This window comes from Moschus berezovskii, chromosome 19 (genome assembly GCF_049115385.1).
Source record: "Moschus berezovskii isolate FMDL1 chromosome 19, NW_MosBer_1.0, whole genome shotgun sequence".
In the NCBI taxonomy this organism is placed as follows: Eukaryota; Metazoa; Chordata; class Mammalia; order Artiodactyla; family Moschidae; genus Moschus; species Moschus berezovskii.
In genome coordinates this window covers 61,112,355-61,126,641 of record NC_142478.1, presented here as the reverse complement: position 1 = coordinate 61,126,641, position 14,287 = coordinate 61,112,355, and the positions used below count along the sequence as shown (strand labels likewise).

The window sequence follows — 14,287 nt, the reverse complement described above, 5'->3', positions numbered from 1 at the left end:
GGGTTCAGGGGCCGTCGGCCTACAGATAGGAACTGAGGACCGGAGAGCAGGTAAGATCGCTGAGGGGAACAGCGTAAGAAGTCTAGAAACTACCCCCCGCTCCGGTGTGGAGCCTTTAATGGAGAGGGGGAGGACAGGAACTAGCTGGAGCCTGGGAACAGGGGACTAGAGTCAGAACAGAGTGTTCTGAGTGGCGGGGAAGTGGCCTCAGAGTGATCGAGAGAGATAAGGACAGACAAGTATCCACTGCATTTGGCAACAAGGAGAAAAGTTTAACAAGAGGGGTCATGGGCTTCCAGTTCTCGTGGAGGAGGGGTGGGAACAGAGCCCCGGGTTCTGAGCAGCAGGAGGAGGTGAGGGGGAGGTCGGCCCAGGACCCTGGCCAGGCTGGGAGCAGATAAGGTGGAGCCACGGGGCAAAGCAGGGGGCTGCCATGGAAGGCTGTCCTTTCTTTTTTCAAAGATGAAGAGAGACCTGAGTGTGTTTAATGCTGACAACAGAAGTAGAGACAGGGACCTGCAGATCCAGGAAAAGAAACAAAAGAAAACTTAGCAGTCCCTGGACAGGCAGCAGAGAGCCCAGGAATGTGTGCCTTGGGAAACCGAGGGGCTTCTTTTCCACTGAAATGTGGAGAATGGAGGCAGGAATAACTGGATCACAACAAGGATGCAGGTGTGGCAGCAGGAAGTGGAAAGTGCCCGTCTGTTAGCTTCTTTAGAGACCAATCTCGCCTGACCCCAGTCCACAGGGGTGAAGCGTGTGGGTGGGCTTGGAATCTGAACACCTGGTGCCATCAGCTCCTGTAGGAACCCCTGGTAGATTACTAAACTTCTCTCAATGCCTCAGTTTCATTATTTACAAAGGGCAAAAAAGCTTGTATCCACCCCGAGGGGCTGGCAGGTGTTGGAGGCGTGCAGCCTGAGTTCTCTAGCCGTCGTCCCCCCCAAGCCTGGAGGAACCTACTCCTTGCTCTGAAATCCTTCCTGGGCCTTCCAGGGGCACCTCAAAACTTCCTCTGGAGCAGACCGTCTTCTAACTGCTCTGCACCCTTGGGGATCGTCCTTACTGGGGGCCCAGCCCTTCTTTCTTGCTACAGCTAGAGTACAGTTCACAGAGCTGGGGAGGTGAGCTGTGGGAAGGGAAAGGGCCACTTTCCCCTCCTGATCTCACACACGGAGGGGAGGGGGCGGGGGGGGGTGTCTAGGTGCCCAACCCCGGCAGCCCACGTCATGGAGAAAAATGTTCTGTGTGAGACAGTTTTTGGAACTTGCTCCAGTGATGTCTGCTTGGCAGGAAGGCAATCTTGGCCATCTGAGAAGGAGACCGAGGAAACCCCCTGGAAATGGCAGAGGAGCCCTAAATGGAGCCCAGCATTAAAAGGAAGAATGCCAGCGCTTCAGCAGGCGCTTCTCACAGAGGGGACATCGACCCCTCTCCTCCTAAGGCTGATGTGTGATTTCAGTACAGAATCTACTTGGGAGGAACCACACTTTGAAAGCATCTCTGAGTCTCACAAACTATCATGAAATTCCTTAACCGACAGAACAGTAAAAAGTGACAGGAATTAGTTATGTATATGCTGGTATCCGGAGAAGGCAATGGCAAGCCACTCCAGTACTCTTGCCTAGAAAATCCCATGGACAGAGGAGCCTGGTGGGCTCCAGTCCGTGGGGTCGCTACTAGTTGGACAAGACTGAGCGACCTCACTTTCACTTTTCACTTTCACACATTGCAGACGGAAACGGCAACCCACTCCAGTGTTCTTGCCTGGAGAATCCCAGGGACGGGGGAGCCTGGTGGGCTGCCGTCTGTGGGGTCGCACAGAGTCAGACACAACTGAAGCGACTTAGCAGCAGCATGCTGGTATCAAAAATAAAGTAAAAAGATAAAAATCAATCGTTCAATTCTGGACAACAAGGTGCTTGGAGGCAGGTGGTGACTTGGGGGAAGAGTCTCATTTTCTTCTATTGGGTCCCATGGGGGTCCTGGGAAGACGGTGCTGTCTGGGCTGGAGGCAACATCTGGAGATAGGAGCCTAGGACTTTTCCTACTGCCGCGTCCTTTCCCAGAACTACGGCAGACGTGTGATGCTGTGAACAGACGAGATGCCGTAAATCTAAGCGTTGCTGAGTCACTGAGACTATTTAGTTTCTTAGGGAAGGCTTTCCCACTCTCCAGTGACAGGGCTGACAATTTCTTGATAACGGTCCTGACAGAGCTCAGAAGTCAATTCTCTCACCAGGCTGTCCAAACAAGTGGACTCTGAACATATTCTCAGGGACATGCGAGGGCGGGACAGGAGTGAGCAGCTGCCCCAGGACACGCGGTACGGCTGGAAGCCACATGTGCTGCACCCACAGCTCTCCAGGAGCAGGGCTGGCCTCAAACATGGTCAGGAAGTGCTGACAGGGCTTTCTGCCAGCCAAAGAGGGTGTCACCAGCCCGCAAGATCCACATGGAACAGTATCAAAACCCAACACCTGCCAAAGGTGTGCACCATCCTTACTGTACCCAGCAGCCAGACCTGAGCAAATCTGAGGTCTCCTTTTCCTACACCTCCAGGTCGGTTTAGTCTCTAACAGCACAGCTGGAGGATGAACATTTCAAACTTCTGCCTCCCCCTGAGGAGGGGGTCTTGGAGGAAAAGACGCCTTTGGGCCACCAGTGGGTGAGAGGTAGGGCACAGGCCTTGTGGTTCTGGGAGTTTAAGGTGCTAATCACAAAGTGAATGGGCAACTCCTGGCAGGAAAGTCAATTTTCAGGAGAATAAAAGGAGACAAAAAATTCAGTCGATGGGTCAAAACTGTGACACTTTGAATAAATCTGTGTTTATCCCCCAGGTTAATCCAAGGATAAACCGTTAAGTGCCGCCTTTCAATTAGGATTTCCCTCTCTATGGCAAGGGGAGAGCATCAAGATAAAATAATTACCTTCTCTGGCCAGATGCCCAGGTGGAAGTAAAGCCTGGCTTGGAGGAGGAGCAGCTGCACCTGGTCAGGATACATCGCCAAGTACAGGTCCAGAGAGTCCCTCAGAAGCTGGTAGGACTGGTCGATGCCTTCCCTATGGGGAAGAAAGCTTCATTTTAGCCTGTTGGCTTCTGAGTTAGGACCTGCTTTTTCAAAACCAGGTTTTAAAACGAATGGGACACAAATCCCACACATTCTCTGATTCTGGTACTTCCTCTCTGTTTAGCAAAGTTACACTGCTCTTAATAAAAAGAAGGAAGAAACAGAAATTCTGTACCTCACAAATTTAAAATGGTATAAGTGCTTTCCTTGGAAGCCACCTCAACAGCACCGTACATAGATTAGAAGTGGATTCTGAATGGGCGGTGCATGGAGGTCTTTCAGGACAGTGAAACCATCCTGGATGATGCTACAGTGGTGGGCAGGTGTCATCACACATTTGTCAAAATCCACAGACTGGACACCATCAAGAGCAAACCCTAACGTAAAGGAGGGTAGGCTCATCAACTGTAACAAATGACTCTGGAGGGGATGCTGACGTGAGGGAGGGCTGTGCATGTCTGGAAGCAGGGGTAAACAGGAACATTCTGGACTTTTAGCTCAGGTTTTCCTATGAACCTAAAACTGCATTTTTTTTTTTTTTTTGATGCAGACCATTTTTAAAGTCTTTACTGAATTTGTTACAATATTGCTGCTGCTTCTTTTTTTTAAAATGTTTTAGTGTTTTTGGCTGTGTGGCATGTGGGATCTTCGCTCCCTGACCAGAAATTAAACCTGCACTTCCTGCATTGGGAGGTGTAGTCTTAACCACTGGACCACTTTAGAAAAGTGGACTTTATGGGAAGTCCCCCTAAAACTGTTTTTTTTTTTAAAAAAAAAAGAAGACTAAAGACTGTGAAGAGAGCTGATCGCTGAAGAATTGATGCTTTTAAACTGTGGTGTTGCAGAAGACTCTTGAGAGTCCCTTGGACTGCAAGGAGATCCAACCAGTCCATTCTAAAGGAGATCAATCCTGGGTGTTCATTGGAAGGACTGATGCTAAAGCTGAAACTCCAATACTTTGGCCACCTCATGCGACGAGTTGACTCACTGGAAAAGAGTCTGATGCTAGGAGGGATTGGGGGTGGGAGGAGAAGGGGATGACAGAGAATGAGATGGCTGGATGGCATCACGGACTCGATGGACGTGAGTTTGAGTGAACTCCGGGAGTTGGTGATGGACAGGGAGGCCTGGTGTGCTGTGATTCATGGGGTCTCAAAGAGTCGGACACGACTGAGCGACTAAACTGAACTGAACTGAAAGTCTATTTTAAAAATAATCTACCATTAGGCAGAAAACTATGACTCCAATGTATAAAGTTCTTTTTTCCCTGTAAGACAATTTTCTTTGGACTCAGAAGCCAAACTGTTTCATATTTTTGCTTGTTCACTTAACTAAGTAATTGGTATTGTTTTTCAGTTACTAAGTCACATCCAACTTGTTGTAACCCCATAGACTGCAGAATGTTAGGCTTTTCTATCCTTCGTTATCTCCCAAAGTTTGCTCAAAACTCATGTCCGTTCAGTTGGTGATGCCATCTAACCATCTCATCCTCTGTTGTCCCCTTCTCCTGCCCTCAATCATTCCCATCATCAGAGTCTTTTCCAGTGAGTCACCTCTTTGTATCAGGTGGCCAAAGTATTGGAGCTTCTGCATCAGCATCAGTTCTTCCAATCACCAGTCTAAAATGTTTTTGTTACTGGAGAATGCTTTCAGCGTTTATAAAAGAGCCCTTGTCCAAGTCCATTGCAAAGATCTCAAGGAAAAGTCACTGAGCACATCAAAAGTCTGGACAGTATTATGTCATGGGAACCGGTTCCTCCTCTGTGGTCCCAGTGGTGCTACGCAGCATCCAACGCTTCTCGGTATGGCAGGCAGGCTTGTGAAATAAAATTCTCTACAAGGCAACTTGTGCCTCCAAAGATGCACACTCTACAACAGAACTGGAAAACCGAGAAAACCTTACCGCTTCCCCAGACTTAACAGGTTTCCCACCATTCGCTGCAACACCTTCTTCACATTCACCACCCCGTACAGTGCCGCGGTCACGTGCTGGCCAATCAAGTATTCGCACTCTTTCACTGTCAGCTGCTTGCCTTTCCCAAAAGCATCTATGTAGATGTAGTCGAAGATGTCCAGGGTCGCCCTGCCCGAAGAGTAGCAATGTAGTGAGTTGTCGCTCAGGCTGGAGCTGAACCAGTCAAAACCCCCTAATAAGCAGCTCAAATCAGAGACAGAATGTTAACACAGTTGCATTTCTGCTGAAAATATCAAGGCCTTGTCCAATATCTGAAAGCTGACCTTTATACATACTCTGATGGAGTAAGATGGCGATACACTGGTATTTAAGCAACAGCACCGGTTTGTGCCATTTAATATAGGTTTTTAGAGACAGTAACACTAAAACTCACTGCCAGGTAGATCTATCCAAAATCCAGTTGAGAGAGGTATTTCTGGAATGCCAGAGGCAGTCAATAAATTCCACAGAGCAGCACTTACTATGTGTGGAGCCCGGGCCCCTCAAGGCTATGATGAAAGTTAGAGGAGTCTGGAGCCACAAGGGTTCTGGCCTCAGCTCTGCAGACACCCTCAGGCGGCTCAGGTGAGAACCTGCTCCAGACCACGGAGAGCTGTGTCCCTGGCCTCCACCCCCGCTCCTCCCTTGGAACTGCTTTCCATGAACTCAGCTCTCGCACGAGGCAGGGTGGGGTGGGGGTGGGGGTGGGGGGCGGCCGGCAACAACAAAGCCAGGCAGGGAGGTGGTCCTAGGAGGCGAGTTCTTACTGCACACGGCATTTACCCGAGGAGAATGCCTGAAGGGCTGGGGTGGGACTCTCAGGGAAAGCTGTGTTTTCTCCTTCGAGCAACTATTTCACTTTGATCTTATGCCGACTGCGAATCATGCAAGAGACTTTCTCTTGGGCCGCTAGAAAGCTGTCAGATTTCTTCCTTGACTCCTATCAATAGCCCAGCTTTAGCAAAGCATATATAAATGTCCCAGCAATAAGGAATGCTCTTTAATCCCTTTTTAGTCTAGAAGAACCACACAAACAGACACAAGTTTACGGGCAAAAATTCTAAATACAATGTGACCAAAGCAAATACAGCGATGGATGAGCAAAATCTTATGACTGAGTTAGTTGTTCTCTAAGAATGAAATGAAGGTTGAATGCCAGAAAACTTCACATGCAGACTACAAGAGCAAAACCATATGATTCTATCTGTAGACACACAAAGAAATTTGAGGGGATAAAAATCCTAGTTTTTATCTAGGATTAATAAAACTCTCAGGAAATTACAATTTTAGAAGGCAGTTTTGATCATCTCAATGAAAGGTACTGCTCCCAAACATCATGTCTGAGGTGAAAGTGTAAAGTCACACCCAAGGCAGAGTGCCTGCTATCCCTGTTTCTATTCACTGTGTACAAGAGGACCGAGCCAGCATAGTAAGTGAAAGAGACACAAACATATAACAGCTGGGAAAAAAAAAAGAATAAAAAGTCATGAGTCAGACAACATGATAATCTACATGAAAAGGCTGAAAGACCTAACAAATTATTAGCACTAATAATTGGTTCAGCAGAGGGGCCAACGATCAACCCAGATTTAAGTATCAGCCATACCCCTGTACACCACCAATATATAAAAAGTGTCATTTAAACAATGACCATTTTCAATAGCAACAAAAAGTGAAGGTACCCAGGAATAACTAACAAGATGTCAAAGAGCTGGCTATAGAAAAGAGTAAAATCCTTTGAAGGACATTAAAGATGACTTCAATGTGGAAGCAGATGTGCTCACAGACAGACAAATGGAGGAGGGACACACACACCATGCTCCTCACATGAATCCGTAAATCCAGAGAAGCTTGGGGCCAGCTACCACACTAGAGTTTCAAGGGGCCTGACCAATGGACTTTAAAGTTGCACGTGGACTTCAGGCTTAGAGGAGCCAGGGCGATTTTGAAGGACTCCGTGTGGGTCTCAGCCTCCTAGTCTTTAAAACTCACGATAAGGTCACTGTCTGCAAGCACTATGGTCTCGGTGCAGACGTGGAGGCTGAGGGCCCAGCAGGCTTGCGCATCCCCAGGGGCCAGACCTTCACCGGTCTCAGTGTGTGCCAGGTGTTTGGGGCGCTAACAAACCACTTCACTGTTCCTCTGCAATGTGGTAAACATTCAGTGGAGCCTAAACAAGGAAAAACAATTCTGTTGGCGCACACAAACATGCCCAGCAATAGGTTACTGTGGTCAATAACATGGTAATTGGTGTTTTAAATGCTCTGTATCGTGCAGAAGTCCTTGGTGGACCATTAAATAATATAAACATTTAAGGATGTTTTAGATATTTGGGGAAATTGGTTGAGTTACTCAGGGAGAGGGAATGGGCTGAAAAAGCATTTTTTTCTCTTCATTTAAAATAATGGAAAATGGGTGCCTACTCTCCCACAGAGAAACTATCCAATACATCTTAATAAACAGATTATATTTGGGAAACAAGGGAAGCCTGTACTTCCTATTTAAGGAAACACACACACATGTCATAGAATATAAAAATATGCATGGAAATAACAAATACTTTCAAACTAACCTCTAGAAAGGAAAGGAGGGAGAAAAGAATGGAGAAGAATACCAAGGAGGAGTTTTATTTCCCAAACCCAGAGATGGAAACAGAACAGCATCAGAATTCCACATGTGTAAAGCATTTGGTTCTCTCACTGAACCCTCCAAACCATCCATGTTTCCAAACCATGAAAAACATCAGCCCCATTTTACAGAGAAAGAAACTGAAGCCCAGAGGAAGCTGAGGTCTGAACCCAGTCTAACTTCAAAGCTCAGCTACTTTCTTTCATTCTGCTCATCACTTTAGCAAAGGGTACCACAGCCAGTCATCAGGAACTAGTCTCAAATAACAGGATGTAATCAAATAACTTTGTTTCTTTTCCCTCTAAAGGGCACTTTTAAAGAGAGGGCATCTCTACCCACATTTGATGAACTGCTTTCAGAAAAGCTACATACCTGCTGTAAAGGAGCTTTACCTCCAATAGGATACCAGGTTTAAAAAAAAAAAGAGAACAAAACAGAACTCTTTAACCTGGTCTGCAAAGCAGGCACACTGCTCACTAACCTTGCCTGAAGGAGCTCCCCTGCTGAGAATATGCATACTGGCTTTTGCAAATAAATGAAGAACCTGGCCACCCAGTTCCCTCTCCCCATCCTCTCCCTCCGCAACCACCATCCACCTCCCTTCGGTGGGAGGTTTTATGGAAGACTGGGAAGAAACAGCTTAAGAATTCTTTGTCACTGATTTGCTTTGGAACAAAGGGACTTTGAGATTCATACAAGACCCTGCCTGAACTGTTAGTCCTTCAAAAGTAAACTGTTTTCTTTGAGATAACAGGTTTCTTTGAGATAACTGGAGATTCACACTCCTGTTGGGAGAAACAAGGTAGAAGAATGCAGAGTGCCGTTCCCCCCTGAGCAGATTATGGACCTGGATACAGTCAAGAGCAAACCAGCTCTCTCACCACCCTGGGCCCCTTGATAACTTCCGCTGTTACACTTCTCTCAGCACAGGGCAATCATGCGGGGTCGGAGATGGCTCACCCTTCTGCACCTTGGCACCACCTTAGTAAGAAGTGGCTGGGGAAGTTGACAGGCTCCAGTGGGACCCCCAACTGCCGGGCAATTGTCAGGTAGAGCAGAGACATGCTGATGGGGATTCCTGTTCTGCGGATTAACACCTAGAGGAGAAAGCAGGCTTTAGCTTCACACGGAAACCACACCTTCTCGCCTCTTCCACACACCTTCCCAGTCGGCGCCCACTGTGCAGCAGGTGCCAGGATAGGTTTCAGACTTAAATGGATGAGTGTTTTATTTATTTGGATCAGGGCTCTGCGGACTACAGTCCACATCAGACCGACCAGCTGTTTTTGGATTGCCTGCTTAAGAATTTTAGCGTTTTTTTAATGTTTGTAAGACATCGACCAAACACTATTTCATAAAATGTGAAAACTATGTGAAATTCACATGTCCATGTCCACACACACAGTTTTATGGGAACACAGCCACACTCCTTTGTTTCTGGATGGTTTGCGTTTTCCTTCACATGACTAGGGCAGAACTGAGCGGTTAGGACAGAGGGCATTTGGCCTGAGGAGCCAGGTTGAGAGAAGTCACTGTCTGGCCGTCACAGCAAAAGTCTATAGACCTATGGTTCAGGCCCTCCTTTTTCTAGGAAGAACTTAAGGGTATTTCAAAGAAAAGTGCGCAAGATATGACAAAAGAAAATACAGGCCTCAGAGAGAGCAACAGAACAGATACAAGAACAGGGACAAGCAGGAAGCAAACAAAACGTCAGCATCAATAACGCAGTTGGTCGCCTGTTTCCTCCAGTCTGCCTGGAGGCCAGTGCAAAAGGGGAGGCCTGCTTGGTTTCACTGTTTACTGTTCAACAAGAAGCGATCTGTCCACACTGAGTCAGAGGAGTACCTATTTCTAGCCAGGAATTTACCTCGAGGGTTTTCAGACAAGAAGGTGCTCTGTGATGAATCAGATAAAATCCACCACAATACCCTCATAGTAGAGGCAAAAAGAGTTTCACCAGGCATAGGCAGACCAACAAAATCTGGTACTTGTCCTCAAACATGGTATGATTCATCAGAGATAAGCTCCACCTACACATATTGTAACTATTTTCTCTCACCCCCAAATTTACCTGGTGCATATATAAGTTCAGGGCGTTGTAGTAATCCATTCGGTTCCCCTTGAACTTCAGCTGGTCATATAGGACATGGTTCATGGCATCCAGCACCTGACTCTGGAGCTCTATTTCCATGATCATGGAGGATTCGCCTGAAACACAGAGACCTACTCTGAGGACACAAGCACAAATAATTCTGTGACGAGTGTCCCCAACAACCCCTGATGTGCAGACACTAGCAATGTCCTAGGAAGGCTCATCAGGTGTTGCCAATGCTGGGTGGAAAAGAGACTATGTGTTTGAAGCCTCTGATATCATCTGGGTGAACAGGTGGTTGTGTTATCTATTGCTTTGGGGGGACATAATGGGAACGCATTGCAGAATTTTCCAAATTAACCAATTACTCTAGGTTTTTGTTTTACAAATACAGCTGGATCCAAAGCAATTCCACACCTGCCTTGAAGGCCAAGCTGGGGTGGCGACTGTTTATGCCCCGGAGGGTTTTGCAAACAAGCTCCACGATGCTGTCAATCTGAGCCTGGATGTCCTTGAGACTGATGTCAGAGAGAGGGTTGCAGTACTGGTCAATATACACTGCGCCTGAAATGAGTAAGAATCACAGGATAAGTTCTTACATTTGCCTTTTCTTAACAGTGGTCATTCGTCCCAGACTCCTGGGGCCATACTCCTCAGGTGGTTCCTATCCTGGATGTCAGGCCTGGCTTCTAATCCACTGAGAAGGGGCAACATGCTTACAACCAAGAAGCTGACATTTCATTATCATTATTAATATACCAAAACTCTCTCAGAGGTCAAGGGCTTACTCGGACACATATATCCATGGTCTACTGCCGAGAGAGAGAAATACCATAAAGGAGCTCTTTTCAGGCTACTTCTCTTCCCCTCTTAATTATTTAATTAATTCAAAATCCAACAACTCTGAGAACTCAATAGTATATGACAGCAAAATTGTTCAAAGTCCGTAATCTCAGATATGCCATTTCCACAAACTATTCCCCTGAAAGGTGAGCCAGTAAATAGACTTTGGAGATAACTGGACTTTGAAACTAAACAGTTACACTCAGGAAACCCACAGCTAAAAAGTTGTACAGAACACACCAGAGACACTGTCAAAAATCATTACTCTTCATTGCCTCAGGTCACTTTTTAACCCTAGAGTTGAAGAGCTAACTTATTTGTCATAGGATATTTTCACTGGGAAGATGTGGAGTCCCCTAAAATCCACACGGTCTCAAACCAGCTCAAGACCCCAATTCCCTAACTTGATCCCCAATGGGTATCAAGTGACCAGGACCCCAGTTCTGGTTTTTCCACCAGCCCAGGCCTGGCTCCCGGGCCTCCTCGGGACTGAGTTCCCCCATCAGCCAGGTGACAAGGTTTCTGCTGCATGGCTCTGGGATCCGCTGTATCTGACTGCTGCTTCCTAGAATTCATCCATGGCATGAGATGATTCTAGTCTGCCACTCAGAACCAGAATCCTGGAGCCAACTTCTATTCACGCAACTACTTAAAATAATCACTGCAGATGGTGACTGCAGCCGTGAAATTAAGACACTTGCTCCTTGGGAAAAAAGCTATGACCAACCTAGACAGCATATTAAAAAGCAGAGATGTTACTTAGCTGGCAGGTCCGTCAAAGCTATGGTTTTTCCAGTAGTCACGTATGGATATGAGAGTTAGACCATAAAGAAAGCTGAGTGCCGAAGAATTGATGCTTTTGAACTGTGGTGTTGAAGAAGACTCTTTTAGGAGTCCCTTGGACAGCAAGAAGATCAAACCAATCAATCTTAAAGGAAATAAGTCCTGAATATTCATTGGAAGGACTGATGCTGAAGTTCCAATACTTTGGCCACCTGATGTGAAGAACTGACTCAGTGGAAAAGACCCTGATGCTGGGAAAGCCTGAAGACAGGAGAAGGGGACGAGAGGATGAGATGGTTGGATGTCATCAGACTCAATGAACATGAGTCTGAGCAAGACAATGAAGCCAGGTTTGCTGTAGTCCATGGTGTTGCAGAGAGTCACACAGGACTGAGCGACTGAACTGAACTTAAAAAAATTATATTACTTTATAATAGTATAAATAAAGATGAAAGAGAAGTAATTGTTTTCATAAATAAAGCTCATCAAGTTATTCTTGACTGTGGAATAAACAGAAGATGACTCGCAACTCCAGGACACATATGCGAAGACTCCAGGGCACTGAAGATATTTTAATGAACTGAAGTAGTCACTTCAGTTCCTTCTGGATAGCATAACAAACAAGATCAATCAACAGGAACCTGCACACGGCACTGCGGAGTATATCTTGATTGTAAGGCCAAAGAACCAAGAAATACAGTGATCACTGGAGAAAGGACGGACAGGGTTTACCAGCCACTGTTGCTGTGTTAGGTTGGAGGCAGCAAAATCTGCAAGTGCTGCAGCTATCAGAGAAACATGCAAATGAAACCTGGAATGAACCTGGAGGGCGAGCAGGACTTAGAATGGAATCCTAAAGAAAAGGGATACCACGCGTGAGGAAGTGGAGCCAGGTATCTGTGCGTAGGGTGCCAGTGAGGAGAGTGGCCTGGCTGGAGCAAATGGCACATTTTGGAGAGTGATGGAGAAAGGCCTGACCAAGTTAAGGACGGGACTGAAAGCAGGCAGAGACTTAATTTTAAAAAGGACGTCAGCTGGCCATGTGGCAGTATCACGTGGAGTGCAGAGAAGGCTGGGTTTCAGACAGGGCCAGCACTCTACGCTGGTGACTTGGGAGCCAGACGGGGCAATGCCCATGAAAGCAAGTATTACGTAGAAAGCTGCTGCTGGGAGAGGCAGGGAAGCCTGCATGAGACCAGGAATAGAATGGAGACCTGACTATGAGCAAGGGGAAAAAAAAATTAATGTACTATGTATATCACTGGGAGCAGGGAATGAAAGTGAATGAAGAGTCACACCTATATTTCATAACCATAATCTGTGGGAGTGTCTGAGTAATATGTTAGGAATTTAAAATCATTTTTAAAAAATGAAGTCACATTGTGTTCTTGTCCAACTGGACAGGAACAGAAAGTTCTACCCATCATCTTGCCTGTCCACAGGACTTCTTTCCACTCAGTGCTTATTATGGATGAGCAGACTCACTGACGTGCAGGAACATTTCGTCCTCATTAAACTCCAACCAGAGAGGTTAAGGGATTTGCTCAAGGTCACATGGAGACAAAACTGGACACATTTGTTTCTGATGTGGAAATGAGACTTTAAAACTTAGAAAAATGGGGAATTAACCTCCTTAGCTAAAATATCAAGCTTCATACTTTGAACTGACAGTGCACCTTTAGAAAACACTCTTTAGCTGACAGCTGAAGATTCTGACCAGATCTTAGCTCTAAACGCAATCATCTTGCTGAGCTAACTGATCAGACCATACACCCCAGCCTCCAGAAGCCCATGCAGTGCAGTCCCCACTGCTCCATCAGGGCCGCTCCCCACCGGGGCTCCTCAGGGCCACTCAGCCGACCATCACAGTGTCAGTGCTGAAGTCTCACCTTCAAGATACGACTCATAGTCATCAGGCTGCTGAAGAAAAGCCTTAAGATTATTTAAAATTTTCTGTTGTCGTAGGTAATAAAGAATTTTTTTGGCGTAGTATTTCCAGGTCAAAGCTTTTCTGGAAAAAACAAACAAGTTAGCAGTAAGTCAGTAAGAATTAAGATATTAAAACTTTCCATCATCCATTTCTTTACGTCATACTAATCATACCGTGTTAAGAGTATACTTAACAAGAAAAGGACAGTTGGCTCAGAGTACTTATCATGGAAACAGCAGAATTTAGGACTTGGAATTTGTAATTTACCACTAAATTAGCTGTGCTGAAATTCAAGAAACGGTCATCCATTTGGCTTCAGATATACTAACAGGAAATAAAAGAGAAACCTGAAAACTCAGGGGAATTGGGTGGGTCTTAGGAGACAAGCGTGAGGCACTTGGAAGCTTGTTGGCCACTTGGCACCTGCCAGGGGTAACTTGGGCCTCAGGCTGCTGCTGTCTCATCCATCCTCACGGCTTTGGATACCATCCATACCGACAGCCCCCTATTTATTTTCCAGAATGGATTTCTTCCCTCAACTCCACACCTGTATATCCAACTGCTACAGTGATATCCCACCTCAGTATGTGATGATACCTTAACTTTCTTCCCTTCCTAGGGTCATGCCCATCTCAGATTGAGGCAACTCCATCATTCCAGGTAGGCCAAACCTCTGGAGTCATCCTTGACTCCTTGCTTTTTCTCACAGTCATATTCAGTCCATCTGCCAATACTTAGTAGTCTTATCATCCAAATGTGTCAGAAACATAACATGTCTCACTAACTCATCTAAACCGCCATTCTCTTTCATCTGTTTCATAGCAGCTTCTGCTTTGAACAGTCGTAGTCAATGTTCAACAGGGTAGCCAGAGGACTCCAGCTGACATGTGAAGTCAGCATAAAAATCCTCTGCCCCAAATTCTCCAACAGTTTTCCACCTTGCTCAAAGTAAAAATCCACGTCCCCATGATGACCGGAACGGTCCT

At 46.2% G+C, this 14,287-nt stretch overlaps 1 protein-coding gene across 3 annotated transcripts in view; it reads right to left on the bottom strand.

Annotated features, from left to right (window-relative positions):
• Window positions 1-14,287, bottom strand: part of FBXO21 (F-box protein 21) — a 42,582-nt gene that overhangs the window by 18,327 nt on the left and 9,968 nt on the right. For all 3 annotated transcript variants that reach the window (XM_088828207.1, XM_055404590.2, XM_055404591.2), the window contains exons 4-9: window positions 13,261-13,382; window positions 10,163-10,309; window positions 9,725-9,861; window positions 8,614-8,750; window positions 4,975-5,154; window positions 2,931-3,063 (exon numbers count right to left, since the gene is read on the bottom strand). In XM_088828207.1, the coding sequence (XP_088684333.1) occupies window positions 2,931-3,063; window positions 4,975-5,154; window positions 8,614-8,750; window positions 9,725-9,861; window positions 10,163-10,309; window positions 13,261-13,382 (856 nt within the window). The remainder of the gene's footprint in view (window positions 1-2,930; window positions 3,064-4,974; window positions 5,155-8,613; window positions 8,751-9,724; window positions 9,862-10,162; window positions 10,310-13,260; window positions 13,383-14,287) is intronic.